General features: G+C 39.1%; 2 protein-coding genes across 3 annotated transcripts in view; one reads left to right on the top strand and one right to left on the bottom strand.

Annotated features, from left to right (window-relative positions):
* REC114 (REC114 meiotic recombination protein) overlaps positions 1 to 23648 on the top strand; it is a 113181-nt gene extending 89533 nt beyond the window's left edge. For both annotated transcript variants that reach the window (XM_060097032.1, XM_060097031.1), the window contains 3 exons: positions 6453 to 6665; positions 20883 to 20969; positions 23434 to 23648. In XM_060097032.1, coding sequence (XP_059953015.1) covers positions 6453 to 6665; positions 20883 to 20969; positions 23434 to 23598 — 465 coding nt within the window. In that variant the 3' untranslated portion in view covers positions 23599 to 23648. The remainder of the gene's footprint in view (positions 1 to 6452; positions 6666 to 20882; positions 20970 to 23433) is intronic.
* A 39-nt stretch (positions 23649 to 23687) lies between these two features.
* Positions 23688 to 26023, bottom strand: part of NPTN (neuroplastin) — a 56446-nt gene continuing 54110 nt past the window's right edge. Inside the window, exons 7-8 of the mRNA XM_060097030.1 lie at positions 25244 to 25318; positions 23688 to 24708 (exon numbers count right to left, since the gene is read on the bottom strand). Of these exons, the coding sequence (XP_059953013.1) occupies positions 25258 to 25318 (61 nt within the window). The 3' untranslated portion in view covers positions 23688 to 24708; positions 25244 to 25257. The remainder of the gene's footprint in view (positions 24709 to 25243; positions 25319 to 26023) is intronic.

The following is a 26023-nucleotide window of genomic DNA, read 5'->3' as shown; positions in this document are numbered from 1 at the left end:
CATTATTTGTCTTGCTATTTAGATGTTTAAAAGGTGTGCATTTTCAAATACTTCGCTGAATATATCTTTTCATTTTTTCTCTTTAATACTAAATAATAAAATTCCCTTTTATTTGCTTCCTAGCTGTATTAAACGTAAAGAATGATCCTCAGCAAAGCAACATGAAGACTAATCACCTGGATTATTTTCTTTCAGAAATAACTATAAAAACCAATCTGGTAACATTCACTGACTAGATAATATTGAAATTTAGGTAAAAGATCATAATTTTTAATGGGCTCATAGACTGAGCGTTGAAAGAGGTCCTCAAGAGCATCTAGTAGGAGGGTCTTTATCAGTCCCTCCAAAGGATCCTCAGAGAATTCAGAAGGTCCATGAACTGCATGGATTTTCACTGACTTTTTTTAAAAATTATTAATTTATTTATTTGTCTGCATTGGGTCTTCGCTGCTGCACGTGGGCTTTCTCTAGCTGCAGTGAGTGGGGGCCACTCTTGGTTGTGGCATGCGGACTTCTCATCGCATGGCTTCTCTTGTTGCGGAGCACAGGCTCTAGGCCCACGGCTTCAGTAGATATGGCACGCCACGGGCTCTGTAGTTGTGGTGCATGGGCTTAGTTGCTCCGCAGCATGTGGGATCTTCCCGGACCAGGGCTCAAACCTGTGTCCCCTGCATTGGCAGGCGGATTCCCAGCCACTGCGCCACCAGGGAAGTCCCTTCACTGACCTTTAACTGAAATATATCATTTCCTTCAATTATGAATGTTGACATCAGACCACATTTGCACCAGTAGAAATCACATATCTTCATATCACGTTTCAGTTTTTTAAGATATCTTAAATGTCATTTATCCTTATCACTACCCCAGTATTATGGTGGTTGTTAGTCCTGCTGCTAGATCTTTTTATTGAGTACATTAATAAGGAAGCATGTATATTATTAGTTTACAAATTAGTGTTTTAATATTGTAATTAATTATTTCAGTATACTTGGTTTCCTTTGTACTCTTATATATTTTATGTGATTAAAAACATTGTTCTGAGAAGGGGTCCTCTGGCTTCACCAGACTGCCGAAGGGGTCTGGAGCACATACTCAAAACATTCAGGAGCCCCTGTTTTCATTTTACATGTGAGGAAACTGAATTCAACATAAGCCAATAGCCAACTAGCTATCAGAAAACTGGGCCACCCATTGGTCTTCTGACTTCCAGCCCAGGACTGTGTCATGCTGAATGAACGTAGGTGTCTTTTAAAAAGTTACACCATGCCATATGTCTGATATGTGAGTCTTAATTTTTTCCTGATTATGTTAAAATTTTAAATTAACTTTAAAGAGAAAAATAAAAAATAATTTGATCACTCAAAAATAATAATTAACATTTTGAAGTTTTTACTAGACATATATATTGTATCCATTAGCGTAGTGTTGAGATGCATGTGACAGAAAATCCACATATAATGGCCCCCCAAAATAGGGGGTTATTTTTTTGACTATATATGAAATCCAGAAGCAGGTAGTAGCTAGCAATTGGCTCAGCAACTCCACCCTGCTGAGGTCAACACCTTTGCAATTCCTTTGGCCTCTCCCTCACATTTTCAAAATGGCTACTACAGCTCTGTTATATTTCCATTCATAGGAGACCAGCTTCATCTGTTCCTTTTATAAGGAAAGCATAAACTTTTCTGTAAGGCTCTCCACCTCCCACAGCCCCTGACAGATGTCTGCTTCTGTCTCATGGACCAGAACAGTGTACTGTGGCCATCCCAATCTGCCACGATTAGCAAATGAGTGTTTGGCTTTTCCAGCCTCTGGTGTGGATTGGCTCATGGCAAATGAACAGTGTCTGCCATATAGATAATTTATAAATTTGGGATTGTGGTACACAGAGTGCTTTGTATCCTGCTTTCCTCATGTAACGTTATATCTGGAACATTATACCAAGTCATTTCTTAAGTCTTTGAAAACATGATTTTCCACGACTACCTAGTATTTTTACTGTTTGGATGCACCATGAATCAGTTAAGTAATTCCTGATTTTTCACTACTGTAAAAATGTTTTGATTTTCATAAGGATTTATTTACAGGGTTCTTGAGATAGAAGTACTAGAAATATGAATGTTTGTTTTGTAAATGTGCCTTCCAGATAGGTTGTCCCTGTTTCTGCAGCACTAATGATACGTAAAAATGCTCATTTATCCACATCCTCTCCAACAGGATGATATAATTTAAATTTAAAAACAGGTTTCCAATTTGATAAGCAAAAATGAGCATCTTCGTTTAATTTGCATTTCTTTGGTAGCTAATGGGAATGAATATTTTTTGTTTCTTAGCCATCTGTATTTCTTCTGTGAATCACCTGTCTACTGCTTTTGCCTAATTTTCCTCTTCAAAATCTTTATATATAGAGATTACATATAAAATGCATGTATAGATGTAGAAAAAACATGTATTTTGTGTAGTTATATAATTTTATATGTGATATTTGTGTATATATCATATACTTCATATACAGATTTTTAAATATTTAAGTTTAGGATCCTTTTGTTATTGTGAATGGTATTCTTTATCCCAAACATATTTCTAGCTGCTATTACTAGCTATTTTCTGAATTATTTTAAATTTAGCTTCCTTACTAAACTTTTATTAGCTCTGATAATTTAATTTTTAATTTCTAGGAAAGTAATTTTATAATCTGCAAACAATGGTAACTTACTTCCCATAGTTTGTACTTACTACTTTTCTCACCTTACTGAATTATCTAGACCTTCCCGACACTGTAATTAGACAATTATACAGCCATCCTTGACATCTTACTGACTTGAATGGGAACCAGTGTTTAGACATTAAGAATATTTCTGGCTGTTGATTGGATATTCTTTACCATGTTAGGGAGATAGTCTTTCAGATATAGTTTATTTACTAATACTTTTATCAGGATTACAAATTAAATTTTAACACCTATCAAGATCATGATTTGTTTCATTTTTTAAAAATCCTTTGACCTATTGATATATTAATACTGAGCCAACAGATTCTTCTTTTTGCCTTACCTGGCAAAGGGTACACAACTTTAGTGCTTCTTGCCTTGGATAACTTTTAGTTAACCAAGTATTACATAACAAACATTCTTGTTTAATTGACAAATAGAAGTATTTTGAAATAAAACTTTCATTCCTTTGACAGAAATTTAAAACTTAAATTCAGGGGGCAATAAAGATTATATTTCTTTTCTCTCTGGCCAAAATAAGTAGATTGTATAAGGGCTGCCTACTTGTAAGCTGGGCTTCCTTTTTTTCAGTAATCGTAATCAAAATGGTCTTGGCTGATTGGCTAACATATCTGAAGAGACTTTGGTTGAAAGGAGTAACCCTAAACCACTGTCCTCACCTCCAGTAACTCACTGAAGAATTTTTTCATGGTTTTGTCTAGCTTCAGCCTTGGGTATCACCTCTTTGTTTCAAAGCAAATGATCAAAGAAAATGTTTGTCCCTTCTCTGGTGAAGTCCTTTTCCCATATACCCCCAATCCCAATTTCTACATAGAGGAATTCACTTCTAGTGGTGGGGAAAACTGCTCTGGTGGGCTCCTAGTGGTGATGGGAAATTTCTTATACATCTGGGTGATGAATCTAAAACCAGCAGGAAAACATGCCTATGTTTGTGAGGATTTTCATGTCTCCTTGGCTGTCTTCCTACATGGTGCTAACTGGGCCCTGCGTCTTCCTGCGTGCTATACCCTGTAACATTAGCTATAGAGCCTGCGGCTTAAGATCTCTGCATGGAGATGCCATTCACACTTGTGAGTCAGCATTTAATTGGCCCAGTGTTTCCCAGATTTCTTGTGTGTACGTGAAGATACATGTACAGAGACAAGCACTTACCCTTAACTTGTTTCCTCAAGGAGTTTTCTATTAGTTGTAAGAACTTGAAATTAAGTGTTTTGAAGCAGGGTGGGAACAACTTAAAATATAGTAATTTGGGGAATTCCCTGGTGGTCCAGGGGATGGGACTCCATGCTTTCCCTGAAAAGGGCCCGGGTAGGGGAACTGAGATCCCACAAGTCGTGTGGTGTGGCCTCTGTGTGTGTGTGTGTAAGGAGACTGTTTATTTGGGACAGTTCATGGCTGTTAGTATATACTTGAAAAACTTTCATTTCACAACAAGGAACTCTTTCTGACTTTTAATTATGGTATAAAAATAAATCTCATCAAGATTTTCAACCTAGGAGTCCTTTTTGTTAACCATGTGGCAGGTTTTCTATTGTGGTACCTCATGACACTAAGGATGTGGGATGAAGATATAACTCATTTTCAGATTTTTCCTGATGTACCTTGGCTTTATCTTGGGTCCACATGTATTGAAGTGGTATTTCTGGTTTCTGATGATAAGCTCAAATTCTGTCCGAGAATTTCACAGAAGCAAACATGGAGCAAAACATCAGTTAGGCTATCAGACATAAAACCTTCCCTGTCATTTCTTGGAACTACATTTCAAAGAAACCCTTAACTGTCTGAACTCATTCTTATGTACACTCACATATATATGTATATAGATACCTCTAGACAAGTGGTCTGAGATTTCTGCCCTACTTATATACTTAATAATTGTGTTTCTACATATAGCTTTCACCTAGCTATGAGGCATAATTTTTTATGTGATTACTTCTCAAAAGGTTAGATAATTACAGAATCATCATGGAAATAGCTAATATAAAGGTATTTCATATAGACGTTCCCAGGTACAGTCTAAACTAGGGTGAGCTGGAAACAACTAATTAATTGTAAACAAGAAAGCTCAGTTTCACAGAAGATTCATAGAACTACCAAAAACTGAATTTAGAGTTCTCTTATCCGTTCTTTCCCCTTCCTTAAGGAAAGTTAGCTTTCAGAGACGCTTTTTTTTTTTTTTTGCAGTACGCAGGCCTCTCACTGTTGCGGCCTCTCCCGTTGCGGAGCACAGGCTCTGGACGCACAGGCCCAGTGGCCATGGCCCACGGGCCCGGCCGCTCCGTGGCATGCGGGATCCTCTCGGACCGGGACAAGAACCCGTGGCCCCTGCATCCGCAGGCGGACTCCCAACCACTGTGCCACCAGGGAGGCCCTTCAGAGACTCTTGATAATTTGGGGATTATTCATCCAAGAGAAAAATGGCTGAGGAAATGAATAGGCAATACACGAAAGAAAAAATACAAATGACTAATACACATAAGAAAAATATTCATATTTTTTCATTGTTGGAGGGGGCAGTGATAATGGATTACTTTTATACTCGGGAAAAAAATTAAATGTATTAAAAAATGAAGAGAATCCAACAGAGGCAGTAAAGGGGCAGTGGTGTCTATTCTTCTAGACATGATACATTACCACTACTAAGCCATGCCAAGTTTTCTATATCCTAAAGATGTGGCTTTGCTTGATGGCTTTATCTAAAAATTTAAATAGGGTAAACTGTGAACAGGAAAATCAAGGATTTTCACTTACAGGAACTTTCAGGATTTTGTTAACTGTGGTTAGAAACATTTTCCAGTTAGCAGTGTGACTTGCGTATTTAATAAATGAAAAATGCGGTTACTATGTTAGCATCTGAATTTCTTCACAGAAGAAACTGAACAAAGGTACACAATACATACCACCCATTTGGGGTGGCTTTTGTGTAAGCTGAGTTCTCTAAAACTAGGCAGGATATCAGACTAGAAAAAGGAAACTACTTCTATTAAAATAATGGGTTTATTGTTATTGTTACAATTTAGTTCTATTTTTAAACTTACAATTAAATTTGATGTAGTTGCCACTTTTAAAATGTTTAATTGCATCTCTCCTGTATTTGCGGACTTGCCAGGGGATGTAACTCATACAGCAAATTAAAGGCAACATGTGATTGATTTGTCTGTGTGATTTGTACCTTAAGTCTGGCCTCTTTAAGGATAATGGGCACTACAGATTATTAATATGAGATACATTAGCTCTCAGCATTTGCCTGTCCCCTGATCCCCAGTTTTGTGTTTCAAATTCAATGGCTTGTTTAATGTGGTATCTACCTGGTTAGCTCCTTTATATACTCAGGTTTGGAAAATTTTGTTGAGCCAGGACTATTAGCTTCACTGATTTTTCCACCTGAGGAATTAGATGGTATGAAACCTTTGTTCCAAAGTAAGACAAAACATTGATCTTTTACTGCAGTCAGTATAGTGACCTTCCTGGTCTTTATGATATGGGCTTTTCCATTTTTGCTGATGTCTGCCAGTTCCTTGAGGGAAATGAATTTAGTATGAGGAAGAGCTCCCAAAAGGGAGAAGAAAACTAATGGCTTTTCTATACCCACATGAACAATCTAGGGTAACTACTCCCTATTCATACCTCTTCCCCTTCAAACAAAGGGAAGACCTCACAGTAAATAAAAGTAAAGGGATAGGACACGAGGGTCACTGAGGATATCTTTTGATTTGTCACACAGAACAAGAGTCGTATGTTCCGGGTGCAGTTTAGTGGAGTCTCAAAGGAGCAGGCGCTGGAACACTGCTGCAGCTGCGTGCAGAACCTGGCCCAGTACCTCACTGTCCAGGTGCCTGACGGAATCAGCCAGGAGCTCAGGCTGAGTCCTAGCCCACTGTGGACAGGTGAAAGCCAACAGAAGGGCTGTGTGCAGAGAATCCCACCACAGCATGATGTAAGTAGGCAAGTGTGTGGCTGTACGAGAAACCTGACAAGTTAATGCTCTATGGGGGCCAAAATCACAGTGGAATTTGCTGAGTCCACCAGGTTTGTAACTTAAGGATATCTAATGTTGAGTGACTTATTATTATTGTTGATGTATAATTAACTTACAGTATTAGTTTCAGGTGTACAGTATAGTGATTTGATAGTTTTATACATTACAAAATGATCACAGTAAGTCTAGTTACCATCTGTCACCAAAGTTATTAAAATATTATTGACTATATTCCCTATGCTGACATTAGATCCGTGACTCATTTATAACTGGAAGTTTGTGCCTCTTAATCCTTTTCACTTAGTTTGCCCATCGCCCCCCACTCTGCAACCACATTTGTTCTCTGTATTTATGAGTCTGTTTCATTTGTTCGTTTGCTTTGTTTTTTAGATTACACATATTTTAGTGTGTATATATACATCACTTGTGTATATATTCTGTTGTATATATGTGTGTGTGTATACATAAACTCACACAGACCTCATCTTACCCAGTCATTTATTGATGTACACGTAGGCTGCTTCTGTATCTTGGCTACTGTAAATAATGCTGCACTGAACACAGGGGTGCATATATCTTTTATTAGTGTTTTTGTTTTCTTCAGATAAATACCCAGAGTGGAATTACTAGATCATATGGTAGTTCCATTTTTAATTTTTTGTGGAACTCCCTTACTGTTTTGCATAGTAGCTACCAATTTACATTCCCACCAACTGTGCATGAGTTCTTTTCTCCACATCCTCACTGACACTTATTATTTCTTGTCTTTTTGATGACAGCCATTCTGACAGTTGTGAGGTAATATCTTGTGGTTTGATTTGCATTTCCCTGATGATGAGTGATGTTGAGCATCTTTCCATGCACCTCAGGCAAGGGCAACCAAAGCAAAAATAAATGGTCCACAAAGTCCACAGTATTTCTGTAATAATATTAAGATGTTATTTGCCCTTTTGCTGTATGGATATTTGTGTTAATGGGACAAAAGCATTGTGAGTAAACCTGCTGTCACCTTAGCACAGATCAAGGCAGTGGCATCCAACTGTACGCAGTCAGGTTTTTCACTGGTCACTGAAGTAAGAACCAACTAACAAAACCATCTGTATTCTGAAGCACGATGGCTTTCTCCTGGGAAAGCACCTGTATGAATGCATTGGGTGCTGAACCACCTCTTCCTTCATGGAACACCGTTATTACTTGAACAACGGACAAACTCTGGTTATTCAGATTTGGGTGTCTGGTGACATTTTCTCGAATGAAGTGAGCCTGTCATTTTAAGAAAACAACTGATAGTATTTATCGATAATGATGAAATAAGCTTTTCGAGTGAAAATTAGAATCCTGGAAAACTTCTATCTGCCACTTGAGCTTCACAGCTTCCTAACCCAGAAGACCTTCCTGATGGTACTACTAATGAACGTGATTTTTAAAATAATTGACAAAATGTTTCAACATTTGGGAGATCTGTATAGTCCAGCGAACCAGTATTTTTCAAGTGACAAATACATGATGCTACAAAATCATGCATGGATGAAAGACCCAAAGAGCAAAATAGGGACTTCCCTGGTGGTGCAGTGGTTAAGAATACACCTGCCGATGCAGGGGACATGGGTTCAATCCCAGGAAGATGCCACATGCCACGGAGCAGCTAAGCCCGTGCACCACAACTACTGAGCCTGCGTGCCCTGGAGCCCGCGCACCGCAACTACTGACCCCACGTGCTGCAACTACTGAAGCCTGCACGCTCTAGGGCCCATGTGCTGCGACTGCTGAAGCCCACGCGCCTAGAGCCTGTGCTGCACATCGAGAAGCCACCGCAATGAGAAGCCCACGCGCTGCAATGAAGAGTAGCCCCTGCTCGCTGCAACCAGAGAAAGCCTGCACGCAGCAACAAAGATGCAACGCAGCCAAAAATAAAATAAAAAAAGTAAAAAGATCACAACAAATTTTTCAAAGTGCAAAACAGACTAATGGATTCTATTTATTTATTTACTTTTGTACCCGTTAATCTCCCTCACCTATTTCACTCGTTCTCCTTCCCCATCTCCTCTGGTAACCATCTGTTTGTTCCCTGTATCTATGAATCTGTTCGTTTTTTTTGTTCATTTGCTTCTTAGATTCCACATGTAAGTGAAATCATAAAGTATTTGTCTTTCTCTGACTTACTTCTTTCAGCATAATATCCTCCGAGTCCATCCATGTTGTCACAGATGACAAGATTTCATTCTTTTTTATGGCTGAGTAATATTCGTTTGTATATATGCGTATTTGTACCACATCCTCTTTGTCCACTCATCTATCAATAGACACTTAGGGTTACTTTTCTTCCATATCCTGGCTACTGTGAATAATGCTGCAGTGAACATAGGGGTGCATGTATCTTTTTGAATTAGTGTTTTTGTTTTCTTTGGAAAAATACCCAGAGTGGAATTGCTGTATCATACGCTAGTTCTGTTTTTAATTTCTCTTCAATAAATGGTGTTGGGAAAACTGGACTACTTTTTCATACCATATACAAAAATAAAATCAACATGCATTAAAGACTTATATGTAAGACCTGAAACCATAAAACTCCTAGAAGAAAACATAGGCAGTGCACTCTTTGACATCAGTTCTACCAATATTTTTATGGGTCTATCTCCTCAAGCAAGGGAAACAAAAGCAAAACTAAACAAATGGGACATCAAAGTAAAAAAGCTGTTGCACAGCAAGGGAAACTATTAACAAAATTAAAAGGCTGCGTACTGAATGGGAGAAGATATTTGCAAACGATATATCTGATATGGGGTTAATATTCAAAATACACAAAGAGCTCATACAAATCAACATTAAAAAAATAATTACAAAATGAGCAGAGAACCTGAACAGATCTTCCAAAGATGTATGGATGGCCGACAGACACATGGAAAGATGCTTAGCATCACTCATCATCAGGGAAATGCAGATCAAAACCACAATTCAAGCTCAAGATGGTGGAGAAGGATGTGCTGTCACCCCTTCTTACGAGAACACCAGAATCACAACTAACAGCTGAACAACCACTGACAAAAAAATGCTGGAACCTACCAAAAATGATACCCTATATCCAAAGACAAAGGAGAAGCCACAACAAGACGGTAGGAGGGGCCCAACTGCAATAAAATCAAATCCAATACCCACCAGGTGGGCAACCCACAAAGTGGAAAACAGTTATACCACAGAAGCTTGTCCACTGGAGCGAAAGTTCTGAGCCCCACTTCAGGCTTCCCAGCCTGGGGGTCCAGCAACGGGAGGAAGAGTCCCCAGAGAATCTGGCTTTGAAGGCCAGTGGGATTTGACTGCAGGACTTCCACAGGACTGAGGGAAACAGAAAATCCACTCTTGGAGGGCACACAAAGTCCTGTGCGCACCAGGACCCTGGCGGAAAAAGCAGTGACCCCACAAGAGACTGGGCCAGGCCTACCTGCTACTATTGGAGGGTCTCCTGCAGAGGTGGGGGAGGGGTGGCTGTGGCTCACTGTGGGGACAAAGACACTGGCAGCAGCGGCTCTGGGAAGTACTCACTGCCATGAACCCTCACAGAGGCCACCATTAGCCCCATCAAACAGCCTGTAGGTGCCAGTGCTGGGCTGTCTCAGGCCAAACAACCAACAGGGAGAGAACACAGCCCCACCCATCAGCAGACAGACAGATTAAAGTTTTACTGAGCAGGCCCTGCCCACCAGAGCAAAAAGACCCAGCTCTACCCACCACCAGTCCCTCCCATCAGGATGCTTGCACAAGCCTCTTAGACAGCCTCACCCACCAGAGGGAAGACAGCAGAAGCAAGGAGAACTACAATCCTACACCTTGCAGAAAGAAAACCACAGTCATAGAAAGACGAAATGTAACAGCAGAGGATTATGTCCCAGATGAAGGAACAAGATAAAACCCCAGAAAAACAACTAAGTGAAGTGGAAACAGGCAACCTTCTGGAAGAAGAATTCAGAATGATAGGGAAGATGATCCAGGATCTCGGAAAAAGAATGGAGGCAAGGATTGAGAAGGTGCAAGAAATGTTTAACAAAGACCTAGAAGAACTAAAGAAAAAACAAGCAGAGATGAACAATATAATAACTGAAATGAAAAATATACTAGAAGGAATCAATAGCAGAATAACTGAGGCAGAAGAACAGATAAATGATCTGGAAGACAGGATGGTGGAAATCACTGCTGTGGAACAGAGTAAAGAAAAAAGAATGAAAAGGAATGAAGATAGTCTAAGAGATCTCTGGGACAACATTAAATGCACCAACATTCACATTGTAGACGTCCCAGAAGGAGAAGAGTGAGAGAAAGGACTTGAGAAAATATTTGAAGAGATAATAGCTGGAAACTTCCCCAACGGGGGAAAGGAAACAGTCACACAAGCCCAGGAAGCACAGAGAGTCCCAGGCAGAATAAACCCAAGGAGGAACACATGGAGACACATAGTAATCAAATTGACAAAAATTAAAGACAAAGAAAAAATATTAAAAGCAACAAGGGAAAAACAACAAATAACATACAAAGGAACTCCCAGCAGAAACTCTACGGGACAGAAGGGAGTGGCACAGTGTATTTAAAGTGATGAAAAGGGAAGAACCTACAACCAAGAATACTCTACCCAGCAAGGCTCTCATTCATATTTGACGGAGAAATCAAAAGCTTTATAGACAAGCAAAAGCTAAAAAAATTCAGCACCAACAGACCAGCTTTGCAACAAATGCCAAAGGAACTCCTCTAGGCAGGAAAGAGACCAGCAACTTAAAACAACCTTGTACATATACGGACTGCTATATCAAAACCTCATGGGGGGAGAGGAACCAAGATGGCGGAATAGAAGGACGTGCTCTCACTCCCTCTTGCGAGAACACCAGAATCACAACTAGCTGCTGGAAAATCATTAACAGGAAGACACTGGAACTCACCAAAAAATATACCCCACATCCAAAGACAAAGGAGAAGCCACAATGAGATGGTGGGAGGGGTGCAATCACAGTAAAGTCAAATCCCATAACTCGTGGGTGGGTGACTCACAGACTGGAGAACACTTACACCACTTATACCACTGGAGTGAAGGTTCTGAGCCCCACATCAGGCTTCCCAACCTGGGGGTCTGGCAACAGGAGGAATTCCTAGAGAATCAGACTTTGAAGCCTAGTGGGAATTGACTGCAGGACTTTGACAGGACTGGGGGAAACAGAGACTCCACTCTCGGAGGGCACACACAAAGTAGTGTGCACATCAGGACCCAGGGGAAGGAGCAGTGACCCCAGGGGAGACTGAACCAGACCTGCTAGTGTTGGAGGGTCTTCTGCAGAGGCGGGGGGTGGCTGTGGCTCACCACGGAGACAGGGACACTGGCAGAAGTTCTGGGAAGTACTCCTTGCTGTGAGCCCTCCCAGAGTCTGCCATTAGCCCCAGCAAAGAGCCCAGGTAGGCTCCAGTGTTGGGTTGCCTCAGGTTACACAACCAACAGGGAGGGAACCCAGCCCCACCCATCAGCAGTCAAGTGGATTAAAGTTTTACTGAGCTCTGACCACCAGAGCAACAGCTCTACCCACCACCAGTCCCTCCCGTCAAGCCTCTAAGATAGCCTCATCCACCAGAGGGCAGAGAGCAGAAGCAAGAAGAACTACAATCCTGCAGCCTTTGGAACAAAAAACACATTCACAGAAAGACAGACAAGATGAAAAGGCAGAGGGCTATGTACCAGATGAAGGAACAAGATAAAACCCCAGAAAAGCAACTAAATGAAGTGGAGATAGGCAATCTTCCAGAAAAAGAATTCAGAATGATAGTGAAGATGATCCAGGACCTTGGAAAAACAATGGAGGCAAAGATCGAGACGATGCAAGAAATGTTTAACAAAGACCTAGAAGAATTAAAGAACAAACAGAGATGAACAATACAATAACTGAAATGAAAACTACACTAGAAGGAATCAATAGCAGAATAACTGAGGCAGAAGAACAGATAAGCGACCTGGAAGACAGAATGGTGGAATTTACTACTGTGGAACAGAATAAAGACAAGAGAATGAAAAGAACTAAAGACAGCCTAAGAGACCTCTGGGACAACATTAAACGCAACAACATTTGCATTATAGGGGCCCCAGAAGGAGAAGAGAGAGAGAAAGGACCAAAGAAAATATCTGAAGAGATTATAGTCGAAAACTTCCCTAACATGGGAAAGGAAATAACCACCCAAGTCCAGGAAGCTCAGAGAGTCCCATACAGGATAAACCCAAGGAGAAACACGCCGAGACACAGAGTAATCAAATTGGCAAAAATTAAAGACAAAGAAAAATTATTGAAAGCAGCAAGGGAAAAACGACAAATAACATACAAGGAAACTCCCATAAGGTTAACAGCTGATTTCTCAGCAGAAATGCTACAAGCCAGAAGGGAGTGGCATGATATACTTAAAGTGATGAAAGGGAAGAACCTACAAACAAGATTACTCTACCTGCCAAGGATCTCATTCAGATTCCATGGAGAAATCAAAAGCTTTACAGACAAGCAAAAGCTAAGAGAATTTAGCACCACCAAACCAGCTCTACAACAAATGCTAAAGGAACTTCTCTAAGTGGGAAACACAAAGCAGAAAAGGATCTACAAAAAAAAAAAAAAAAAAAAAAAAAAAACCCAAAACAATTAAGAAAATGGTCACAGGAACATATCAATAATTACCTTAAATGTGAATGGATTAAATGCTCCAACCAAAAGACACAGGCTTGCTGAATGGATACAAAAATAAGACCCATATATACACGCTGTCTACAAGAGACCCACTTCAGACCTAGGGACACATACAGACTGAAAGTGAGGGGATGGAAAAAGATATTCCATGCAAATGGAAATCAAAAGAAAGCTGGAGTAGCTACAGTCATATCAGATAAAATAGACTTTAAAATAAAGAATGTTACAAGAGACAAGGAAGGACACCACATAATGATCAAGGGATCAATCCAAGAAGAAGATACAACAATTATATGCGCACCCAACACAGGAGCACCTCAATACATAAGGCAACTGCTAACAGCTATAAAAGAGGAAGTCGACAGTAACACAATAATAGTGGGGGACTTTAACACCTCACACCAATGGACAGATCATCCAAAATGAAAATAAATAAGGAAACAGAAGCTTTAAATGACACAATAGACGAGATAGGTTTAATTGATATTTATAGGATATTCCATCCCAAACCAGCAGAATACACTTCTCAAGTGTGCACGGAACATTCTCCAGGATAGATCACATCTTGGGTCACAAATGAAGCCTCAGTAAATTTAAGAAAATTGAAATCATATGAAGCATCTTTTCTGACCACAACGCTATGAGAGTAGAAATGAATTACAGGGGAAAAAACGTAGAAAACACAAAACACATGAAGGCTAAAAACAATACGTTACTAAATAACCAAGAGATCACTGATGAAATCAAAGAGGAAATTAAAAAATACCTAGAGACAAATGACAATGAAAACACAACAATCCAAAACCTATGGGATTCAGCAAAAGCAGTTCTAAGAGGGAAGTTTATAGCTATACAAGCCTACCTCAAGAAACAAGAAAAATCTCAAGTAAACAATCTAACCTTACACCTAAAGGAACTAGAAAAAGAAGAACAAACAAAACCCAAAGTTAGCAGAAGGAAAGAAATCATAAAGATCAGAGCAGAAATAAATGAAATAGAAACAAAGAAAACAATAGCAAATATTAATAAAACTATAAGCTGGTTCTTTCAGAAGAGAAACAAAATTGATAAACCATTAGCCAGACTCATCAAGAAAAAGAGGGAGAGGACTCAAATCAATAAAATTAGAAATGAAAAAGGAGAAGTAACAAGACACTGCAGAAATACAAAGCATCCTAAGAGACTACTACAAGCAACTCTATGCCAATAAAATGGACAACCTGGAAGAAATGGACAAATTCTTAGAAATGCACAATCTGCCAAGACTGGATCAGCAAGAAATGGAAAATATGAACAGACCAATCACAAACACTGAAATTGAAACTGTGATAAAAAATCTTCCAACAAACAAAAGCCCAGGACCAGATGGCTTCACAGGCAAATTCTATCAAACATTTAGAGAAGAGCTAACACCCATCCTTCTCAAACTCTTCCAAAAAACTACAGAGGAAGGAACACTCCCAAACTCATTCTGTGAGGCCACCATCACCCTGATAACCAAAACCAGACAAAGACACTCCAAAAAAGAAAATTACAGACCAATATCACTGATGAATATAGATGCAAAAACCCTCAACAAAATACTAGCAAACAGAATCCAACAACACATTAAAAGGGATCATACACCACGATCAAGTGGGATTTATCCCAGGGATGCAAGAGTTCTTCAATATACACAAATCAATCAATGTGATACACCATATTAACAAATTGAAGGAGAAAAACCATATGATCATCTCAATAGATGCAGAAAAAGCTTCTGACAAAATTCAACACCCATTTATGATAAAAGTCTCCAGAAAGTGGGCACAGAGGGAAGGTACCTCAACATAATAAAGGCCATATACAACAAACCCACAGCAAACATCATTCTCAACGGTGAAAAACTGAAAGCATTTCCTCTAAGATCAGGAACGAGACAAGGATGTCCACTCTCACCGCTATTCAACATAGTTTTGGAAGTCCTAGCCACAGCAAACAGAGAAGAAAAATAAATAAAAGGAATACAAATTGGAAAAGAAGAAGTAAAACTGTCACTGTTTGCAGATGACATGATACTATAGAGAATCCTAAAAATGCCACCAGAAAACTACTAGAGCTAATCAGTGAATTTGGTAAAGTTGCAGGATGCAAAATTAATGCACAGAAATCTCTTGCATCCCTATACACTAATGATGAAAAATCTGAAAGAGAAATTATGGAAACACTCCCATTTACCTTTGCAACAAAAAGAATAAAATACCTAGGAATAAACCTACCTAGGGAGACAAAAGACCTGTATGCAGAAAACCATAAGATACTGATGAAAGAAATTAAAGATGATACCAACAGATGGAGAGATATACCATGTTCCTGGATTGGAAGAGTCAATATTGTGAAAATGACTCTACTACCCAAAGCAATCTACAGATTCAATGCAATCCCTATCAAATTACCAATGGCATTTTTTACGGAACTAGAACAGGTCATCTTAAAATTTGTATGGAGACATAAAAGACCCCGAATAGCCAAAGCAGCCTTGAAGGAAAAAAACGGAGCTGGAGAAATCAGACTCCCTGACTTCAGACTATACTACAAAGCTACAGTAATCAAGACAATATGGTACTGGCACAAAAACAGAAACACAGATCACTAGAACAAGATAGAAAGCTCAGAGATAAACCCATGCACCTATGGTCAACTAATCTATGACAAAGGAAGCAAAGATATACAATGGAGAAAAGACAGTCTCTTCAATAAGTGGTGCTGGGAAAACTGGACAGCTACATGTAAAAGAATGAAATTAGAACACTCCCTAACACCATACACAAAAATATACTCAAAATGGATTAGAGACCTAAATGTAAGACCAGACACTATAAAACTCTTAGAGGAAAACATAGGAAGAACATTCTTTGACATAAATCACAGCAAGATCTTTTTTGATCCACCTCCTAGAGTAATGGAAATAAAAACAAAAATAAACAAGTGGGACCTAATGAAACTTCAAAGCTTTTGCACAGCAAAGTAAACCATAAACAAGACGAAAAGGCAACCCTCAGAATGGGAGAAAATATTTGCAAATGAATCAATGGACAAGGGATTAATCTCCAAAATATATAAATGGTTCATGCAGCTCGATATTATAAAAACAAACAACCCAATCCAAAAATGGGCAGAAGACCTAAATAGATATTTCTCCTAAGAAGACATACAGATGGCCAAGAAGCACATGAAAAGCTGCTCAACATCACTAATTATTAGAGAAATGCAAATCAAAACTACAATGAGGTATCAACTCACACCAGTTAGAATGGGCAACATCAGAGAATCTACAAGCAACAAATGCTGGAGAGGGTTGGAGAAAAGGGAGCCCTCTTGCACTGTTGGTGGGAATGTAAATTGATACAGCCACTGTGGAGAACCGTATGGAGGTTCCTTAAAAAACTAAAAATAGAGCTACCATATGATCCTCCAATCCCACTCCTGGGCATATATCTGGAGAAAAACATAGTCCTAAAGGATACATGCACCCCAGTGTTTACTGTAGCGCTGTTTACAATAGCCAAGACATGGAAGCAACCTAAACGTCCATCTACAGGGGAATGAATAAAGAAGATGTGGTCATATATACAATGAACTATTACTCAGCCATTAAAAAGAATGAAATAATGCCCTTTTGCAGCAACACGGATGGACCTAGAAATTGCCATACTGAGTGAAGTCAGAGAAAGACAAATATCATATATCGCTTCTCCAATATAAAAGTTTAAAAAAACATTAATGAGAATGACTTCAAAGTTAATGCTGTTTTTTATTATCTTAAAATTAATAGTGGATACTCAAGTGATCAATGTATCATTTATGTCTTCATGTATTTTGTATTATTTTGTACTTATTCATGTTTGAATAAAAATAAAACGATAAAAAAAACACAATGAGATATCCTCACACCTGTCAGAATGGCTATTATGCAAAAGACAAGATGTGGAGAAAAGAGAACCCTTGGTGCACTCTTGGTGGGAATGTAAATTGGTACAACTGCTATGGAAAACAGTACAGAGATTGCTTAGACCAAAGGATTTTAATATAACAGAGTATAAAAAATTCCTTGCTGTGATTTCAGATTCTACCTTGAAACTAACCTTTAAGAAACTACCACTTGTTGAGTTTTGGTGTCATATCAAGGAATATCCACAATTACCTGAAAAACCCATTTTTTAAAAAAAACTTTCCATCTATATATCTGTGTGAAGCCGGATTTTCTTCATATACTTCAACCAGAACAACATGTGTCGGCAGATTGAGTGCAGAAGTGGATAGGAGAGTCTAGCTAGATATTAAAGAGATTTGCAAAAGTCATTATACTTTTGTTAGGAAATATAGTTTTCATTAAAATGTTTTTAATATATAATGGTTTTACAAGTTTTAAATGAATAAAATTTTTGTTTTAATTTCTAACAGATAAATATCACATGTAACTCAGAACAAAAGCTGTTTCTAAGAGTGTAAAGGAGTCTTGTGATAAAAGTTTGAGAATCTTTATTACAGAATTTCTCCTCGAGGTACATATTCTAGCATTTCTTTGGCATAGTCCCACATGCTGCTAGCATAAGCTACCTCTGCTCTTGGGATGAAATTCTAGTTTCAAGCTGGGTTTTCTTATTTTCTATTTTGAGTAATGATTTTCCAAACCTGGCTTTCCATCACTTCATCCTGGAAGTTCCCCTTAAGCTCACTGGGCCAAGACAATTCACCTTTGCTGTTTTATCACCAACTTTCTTTTCATAGTTTATCTGGGGCAAACATAGATTTACAATATTTATCATAAAGTGTTTTTCTTTAAACAAGTACTGTATGATTTCTTCTTGACTATGTTTAATTTGCCAAATCAGATTTTGATGTTTTAGAATTCTTCCCCTTCATTTGTTTCTGCATGACTTTCGTTGTGAACATGTCTTAACACTAAAGCTGGGGTTTTTACAAACCCTGGATCTAGTTTAAAACATTTTTGCCTCATCAGCTGCTGCTGTATTCTTTAAGAATCTCCTCTCTACAAATGGGATGGAATGGCTTATTATAAGGTACTTTCTTGCTTATGACAAAACTTTCATGTTTTTTCTTGATTCTCTATTCAAGTCTTCCTCTGATCTGTAGTTTGGTGTTCTGAGTAGATGAGATGGCACAGTGTGGTGCAAAGACCACAGGCTTTGGAATCAAAATGGATCTAGGTTTGAATCCTAGCCCTATGAGTAGCTACGTGATCTCATGCAAGTCACGCATCTGTAAAATGGTGAAACTGAAATTCTTTCTATAAGCAGCTAGGACAACACCTGGCAAATACCTAAATAACATGATCCGTTATTACTATTACTGCCAGTGCTGTTACCCTTTCAGATCTGCCTTCCCTTGCAAATGAACAAATGAGCATCCTGGTCAGTTATTACCGAGGGTAATAACTCATGATTCAATAGGGCCATGATAAGACGGAGTGTCTGATGCTGCAGAGCAGGAGACAAGATAAAGCTCCTGGGTTAATTCACCAGCATGCAGGCATTCTGAAGCACTACCTACCTAGAACATTCTAGTCTTCCTAATGCCAAAAACTCCTCTAAGGCTTGCCCTTAGCTGCTGCTGTGCAAATTTGCTATCATGCTCCCTTTTTCAGAATCCAATTCAAGAGGTGCAAGCTCTGGCCTATATATTTTCTTTTGTCTAAAACAGCTATTCTCTTCTTTGCAAATAGAGATAATTCCATGTCTTTTTATTTCAAGTTCTTGAGTCACTTCCTGGCTCTTATTTTGTTTTCCTCAGCCTTCTAATTTTTCTAATTGTGGCCTAACCAGGTATTTCTCAACCTGAGGGCTTCTAAGGCAACCCAGCCTACTCAGAGAGGGGGGCAGTTCCTAGGTGAACTCTTTCCTCTGTTAGCACACGTAGTCCAGCAGAAAGCGGCCAGGGACTCGTTCCTGTGTGCACAGAACCTTCCATCTCTCTGCACTTGGGCAGAGGACTGTCCAATCCTTAGGGCCACCCCAGTAGCCTCAGCTGCTTCCATCACACTTGGCTATAGGTCAGTGTGTATGGCATATGAATTTTGGCTGGTGTCTTTCCCAGTTGTTTGAAGAACACAGTGTGAGCTGAACTGATGGGTCTCCTAGGAAAACATCAAATATCAGAGCTGGAAGAAACATTAGAGTCCAACTTTTCCAGATAAGGAAACTAAATAGAGAAATGGGGCTTGCCTAAGGATTCTAGACTCATTAAAGTCCCTTACCTTTTTGCTCATTTTTATTTTAGTATTCTTGACTAGTTTTCTTTTCTCTTTGTTCTTTCCTTCCTCTCTGCCACCCCATTTTTGATGCTTCCAGGTATGCATTTCTGCTAATACACAGTAACTAGCAACAGTCAGCTTCCATGTAGAACATTTACTTCTGGCAGTCAGAACATGCTGCTGATAGAGACACCTTCCAGGGAGGGTCTTGGATTCTCCGAGTGATGCCACTAGCTCACAACTGTCTGGAGATTAGCACTACAAGCACCACATGTATCCAAAACATAGCCAGGCCTGCAGACATGTGGCTAGGAAGGAGGAGTGGTGGGGCTCTTGGAAAAGTTTATGCTTTTAGGTAGAAGCAGCCCTCAGAGCCTCTTATGCCTCCAGGCCTCCTTCTATACCTTATTCACTCCGTTTGCCTAGAAAACATCCCCTGTGTTCTGCTAGAGAACAAACCTCCTATAACAGGTTCCTTTGAAGCAGCTTGGACTCTAAAGCATTCCTACCCTTCATGCTTAGCGCACACACCCCTCCTGTACTCCCTTCCACTCTAAGCCTTAAGTCTTATTTACCTCCATTCCAGCACTTCCTGGGTTGCATTCTAATTGTTGTTTTACTTGCTAAGTTCTTACTGGGCTGTAGGTTCTTGAGGGCCGGACCTCTACCTTGTTCTTTGTGGCTCCCTTCCCTTTATCACCCCAGTGTCTAGTACACAGTAGGCACAAAACATTGTTGAATGAAGATATCTAGGAATTTTACTAACAGAAGAACTCATTCCCTCAGAATGTCTAAAATGAGATTTTTTAAAACTTTTATTAAAAATGTAAGATTATCTTGCAACTATAGGGTTTTTTCCCATTTTCCTTTTTCACGGTGAACATGTATTACTTGAGTAATAATTTTTAGAAGGTGACAAATCATGATTATCAGAAGCTGAGCAATGTCCACTGCCCTCCAGTCCCAACACATGGTCCTGGGCTGGGCCTCTGAAGACAGAAGTACACCACGGTGTCAGACAAGAAAAAGCACTGCCAGCCTATGAGACATAAGGAACACCAGGCACAGGGCAGGCGCCTCAGATTTAAACTCTGTCTGTACCTCTACTGTGGTAAATCAAGTAACAGCCAAGCTTATTTCTTTCTTTGAACATGAATGCATGTGTTTCCACTTCTTTAATGACCTGTTCAGCCATTCGCCTAATTGCACGTAGTTTCACTGCAGTCACACCAGAACCCGGAGCAGCAACAGTGGGTACCGGCTGGCACAGGCACTCCAAGAGGAAGGACCTCAGTGGCCTGGTTAGCTCAGGTAGGGCCTATTTCCATGTTCAGTTTTCATGTCAGGAAAAACAGTGATCCTGAAGAATTTGTATCCCCCTGTTCAATCCAGTTAAGAACAGTAACTTAAAATGTTGCTATAGAAGATGGTAAAGACAGAGACAGGCCATCTCCACCTACCCTTGTAAGATTAGACACGATGACACATACTGAAGAGCTATTCTCCTGAGGAAATAAAAGATGAAGAGTGGTCTATAGTGTTAGCCTTTAAATGTGTGAGATAAATAATTTATTCACCACCTATCCCAGAAAGAGGAATACAGGTAAGAATTTCAATTTAATTTTGGAAATGAAATTTGGAAACTCTTCTAAGACAAATATCAATATGAATTTGGAGTCATATCAAGGATAGTTTCTGTGGGGGCTAAGGATGTGTGGAGACCCGGGAGGATTCAACTCTGTTACCACAGAACTGCTTTCGGACATGCCCTCTCCCTTTGCAGTTTGCTGTTACCACAGACTCCTGCAGAACTATTCATTCAGGCTCGCTCAGGGTTCCTGAGGCCTGTTCTGCTGGGAGCTCCTGAAGATGGTCTCCTCCTCACTGCATTCCCTGCTGTGCTCGACAGCAGGCTCTCAGCCTATGCTTTCCAAACCACAGAATTCTGCAAGGAATTCATCAATAGTCAAGGATGAATTTCCTTTTTAATTTATCTATTAAACTGTGCTAATAGTGGTGTAAGAAAGAAAATACAGGTGTTTTCTCCATCTGGCTCACCACTCACTCAAAATAAATGGACAATCACGGGGCAGACGTTATAGTGCCCAGTTTGTAGCCTCATATCTGCACTGGGGTTACAGGTTAACTGATTCAGAGTGGCTGAGTCACAGAAAAAAACATGAGCAAGGCAGTGTGTGATGTCCTTATTCAGGAAGTATCAGTTGCTATAAAAGGTGTACCTCAGCCCAGTTTATTTACATCATATAGAAGAACCATGTATAAAGAAAAAGCACCAGGCTGGGAGCTCAGATATGTTACTTGTTTGCTCTAACCTTCTAGACAAGTTGTTCTTTGAATATAAGTTTGGTAAAACTCTTTGAGAGCAACTCAACAATACAGATAAAATTTAACTGTATATCTTATTACCTATAATACCATTTCATCTACACAAATATACATACAAGGATGTTTTTCAGTGTTTTTTATAGTAAAATTGGAAACGTAATTATTCACGAATAGGATACTGAGTGGTTAAAGAGTGCTGTAACCACAGGCGCGATAAAAATGTAGTCACTAAAAGTGATGTCTATATCTATTGACATGGAAAGATATTCATAGTACATTGTTTTTAAAAGGCTACAAAACAGCATGCATGATTTTTGTAGCAAAAACACAACGTAAGTTTGGAAGGAGATATACTAACATGTTAACAGTGGCTCTCACTGGAGAACAGGGCTCCATTTTACTTTCATTTTCTTCTTTCTACCTTTAGATACAGTCTGGTTTGAATTTAGAAAAGTCAAGTTCTATTATAGATAGTTCCTAGAGAAATGTCAGTTGTTTACATATATACCAAACCATGCCATCCATGGAAAGGGTAGAAAACCACCTACCTAAGTAGAATTAACATGAGGAGCGAATAAGAAGGCTGAATCAAAGGCCCAGACGTAACTGAACCACGCACAGAGCTGGAGCCATCTTCGTCACGTGGGACTGTGGATCCACTGTCGCCTTATCTTCCGAATAGCCAAGCTCAGTTAGACTTTTATTTGAACTCTCCTAGTATTTAAATATTGGCAGCTTAGTCAAATGGTGTTAAAATACAAGTTACCAAAGAAGGCATACAAATGGCAAATAGCATGTGAAAAACACATTACATGACGTTCTGGAAAAGGCAAAACTATAAGGTATGGAAAACAGATCATGGTTGCCAAGGGTTGAGGGTCTGACAAGAGCAGGTAGCATGAGGAACTTCCTGAGGGTGGTGGAAATGTTCTGTCTTGATTGTGGTGATGGATACATGCCTCTACTTGTCAAGCCTCACAGATAGGACCAGAAAAAGCGAGATAATTGTGCCCTTGGGATGGTCAGTTTGTGACCTCTCTGTATTACATTTAGAACCCAGTTTCCGTATGATGAACTGCTCGCACCCGTTCTTCCACCTATAAGGTGGAAAGGATGAACTAAGTTAGTGGCGTCCATTCATCAATAGGCTTTATCAATCCACAAACTTATCAGCACCATACTCTTCACTGAAGCAGGATCTTTGCAAATCGTTTCATTAATATACTTGAAATACCTAAGGATACAAGTTTATCTCACTTTGTACATTTAGAAACATTATGTAAAGGAACTCTGCAAAGCTAATTGACACTAATTTTTCGTGTCTGTTTCCCAGATCTTTCCTTAAGGCAAAGTTTTTCTGTGTTCTATTATTCAGGCTGTTGTTTTCTCCTGTAATCTCTAATAAACTACTCTTCTGGAATCCCCACAGTCTCTCCTGGCATCAGAGAAGCTGCCCGTGGTCTATGAACAATCTGCATGGAACACAGAAGAGTTAGGTCCCTTTCTACGCTTGTGCCTCATGGATCAGAATTTCCCAGCATTTGTGGAAGAGGTGGAAAAGGAACTAAAAAAGCTGACAGAGCTGAGCAACTAACATTCTATGTACATACAGAACTGAAGAACTTCAGCGCAATGGAAAAAAATGCTTCCTCCTAAGATTAGAGAAGATACTAGAATAAAGAGTATTATTCCAACACCTTTTATCAGTTTTATTTTTAAAAACAGGTGAATCCACGTTTTTATACATCATTGCACTTCAACAATTACACAAAACACAAGTACATGCATCTACCATTACGCACCGTGTGAGAACCCTGCCGGGTGTGAAAATCTACACTCAATCAATGAAAAAATACAGTGTCAACCTCAAAGTATAACTAGTTGCATAGAATACCATGCTGTAACATTTCAAGGTCATTGAAAACAAAAGGTAAATTATAAAAGTTTGCCTTAATTGAATGTACAATTAGGTTCAACACATCAGTGCAAAAGGATTTAAGAATTTACATGATTTAACAAAAGAAAAAATAATCACTTAAAAAGCAATCATACATATATACTGCAGTTCATTATATCCATTCAGTGGACTGTTCCAGCTTCTTATCAAAGTCATAGGTTAAGCCCTTAAAATTATAGATTTCAGTTTATATTACTCATCTTTATGTACCAGAACTGAACAGTTTCCTCATCTGACAACATACAGTAAGGAATGAGTGTCAGCAGCTTAAAAATGAAACAAGCATTTATTTTATTTTGGATTTCTCCCACCCCCAAAAATATAAATATATATATATATTTATATACTGTATATATCTGTAGGTTTTGCTGTACTTTACAAAAATGTGTCACTAGATGGCAGCAGTGCATTTTAGAGCTTTGCCAATTTAACAGCTGCATTAAGTAAAAAACGGTGCATGCATGATCTGATCCTCAGAGGACCTTTTTACTTCTATTTAAATATTCTACCAAAGGGGGGAAAAAAAAAGCAACATTCACAGCACATCAAGCCCAAAATAGTTTACACCTTCTACACTGAAGCATTGTTTAAAATGTACCTGGCTAGGTCACCCTTACAGGAGAGGCTAAATAAGGCATGCTTTAGACAGTCATCATGGTGCTGCTCACTTGAAAGGGAAAGAACCAAAGAGGTACAAGCAGAAAATTTAGCAGGTCATGTTGCCACCAGTTTCAGGAACCTAAGGATCTGTGAAGAAAGAGTATTTAGAAATTAAAAGAGAATATGCACTATTAAGACTACACCAAGTGCCTATAAAACAAAGCTTTGGTTCAAACAGCATGCATGCTCAGGGATGCGGTGTGGAATTCTGATCTCCATGTGCCTAACCGGAAGGTACTCCAGCCCAGCTGTGCCTGGCCACCATTCTTGCCTTGCCCTCAGAAGCAAAGTGGGACCAATTGGCCTCTGAGAATAATCCACCTAAGAAGGTGACAATTTCATTTTTACCTCTTTTTAAAGATGTAAGTAAAGTGGTGTTCTGAAACATCTTACATATTCTGAAAACTATTTATGTAAATAAGTGGAAGAGCTCAGCTGAAAATCTTCCTTTCCAGCTGCTACACTGGAGAGACAACTTGTTCCACCAGTACTGGCTGCTCTTGAAATCAACTAAAAGATCTTTCAACATAACACCAACTATTGAAGAATTTTTAATAAGGTCAACAGAGGCACATTCATTTGAATATAATTTTTTAAAATTTCTAAAGAAGGCCATACTTACATTACAAGTAGTACTTAATTTGTGTTTCTCTGGCGCAAGTTTTTATCTTTGTGATTGTTGGTAGAGTTGGTTTTCCTTTGGAGGAAAAATTGCATTTACAAGAGTTAAACTCAAGGTCAGTAGCAACTTTTGAAAGTATAACACACGGAAATACAGGGAGTCTTCCACTTACTGCCATCCCTGGTATAGTAAGAAGTTTTATTCCACAATATTAATACACAATCAATATTCCTGTGTAAAGTGCCTAAATACCTTAAATTAATAGATCCTTTTGACTCCCAAGGCAGACAATATACCGGTAACTTTCCCTTTGATTTGTAAACTATAATTACTATCAAGGTGAAATAGTAGTTTTTTCTCTACTCAACACCACTGTCTCTTCTCAAATAATAAAAGATACTTAATTATATACAGGCAGTGCTGTGCCCTCTGGCACTTAATAATTTGGGCACTGTTTGCCTGCCTCTGGCTCCTTAGTCCCCATCTCTAGGAGATTCTGCTAATCTTGGATTGATTCAAAACTTGCAATTTTGTTTCTTGGATACACGCAATTTAATGGAGCCAGGCAGTTTATCCATGCTATAGTCGAGCTTGAAATTAACTTTAACAAAACCTGAAGTCTCAGATATACTGGTGATTTCCTCCACATTATCAATTTAAACATATGGGGTGTGCAAATTTTAAGCATTTTTTTTTGCATGGTATTCCACTTTGTATTGCTACTAAAAAAACTGTACAGCCTGTCCTGGGAATCAAATGGCAATCAGTCAACTCCATGTC

Source organism: Mesoplodon densirostris, chromosome 4 (assembly GCF_025265405.1).
Source record: "Mesoplodon densirostris isolate mMesDen1 chromosome 4, mMesDen1 primary haplotype, whole genome shotgun sequence".
NCBI lineage: Eukaryota > Metazoa > Chordata > Mammalia > Artiodactyla > Ziphiidae > Mesoplodon > Mesoplodon densirostris.
This window is presented reverse-complemented; position numbering and strand designations above follow the sequence as displayed.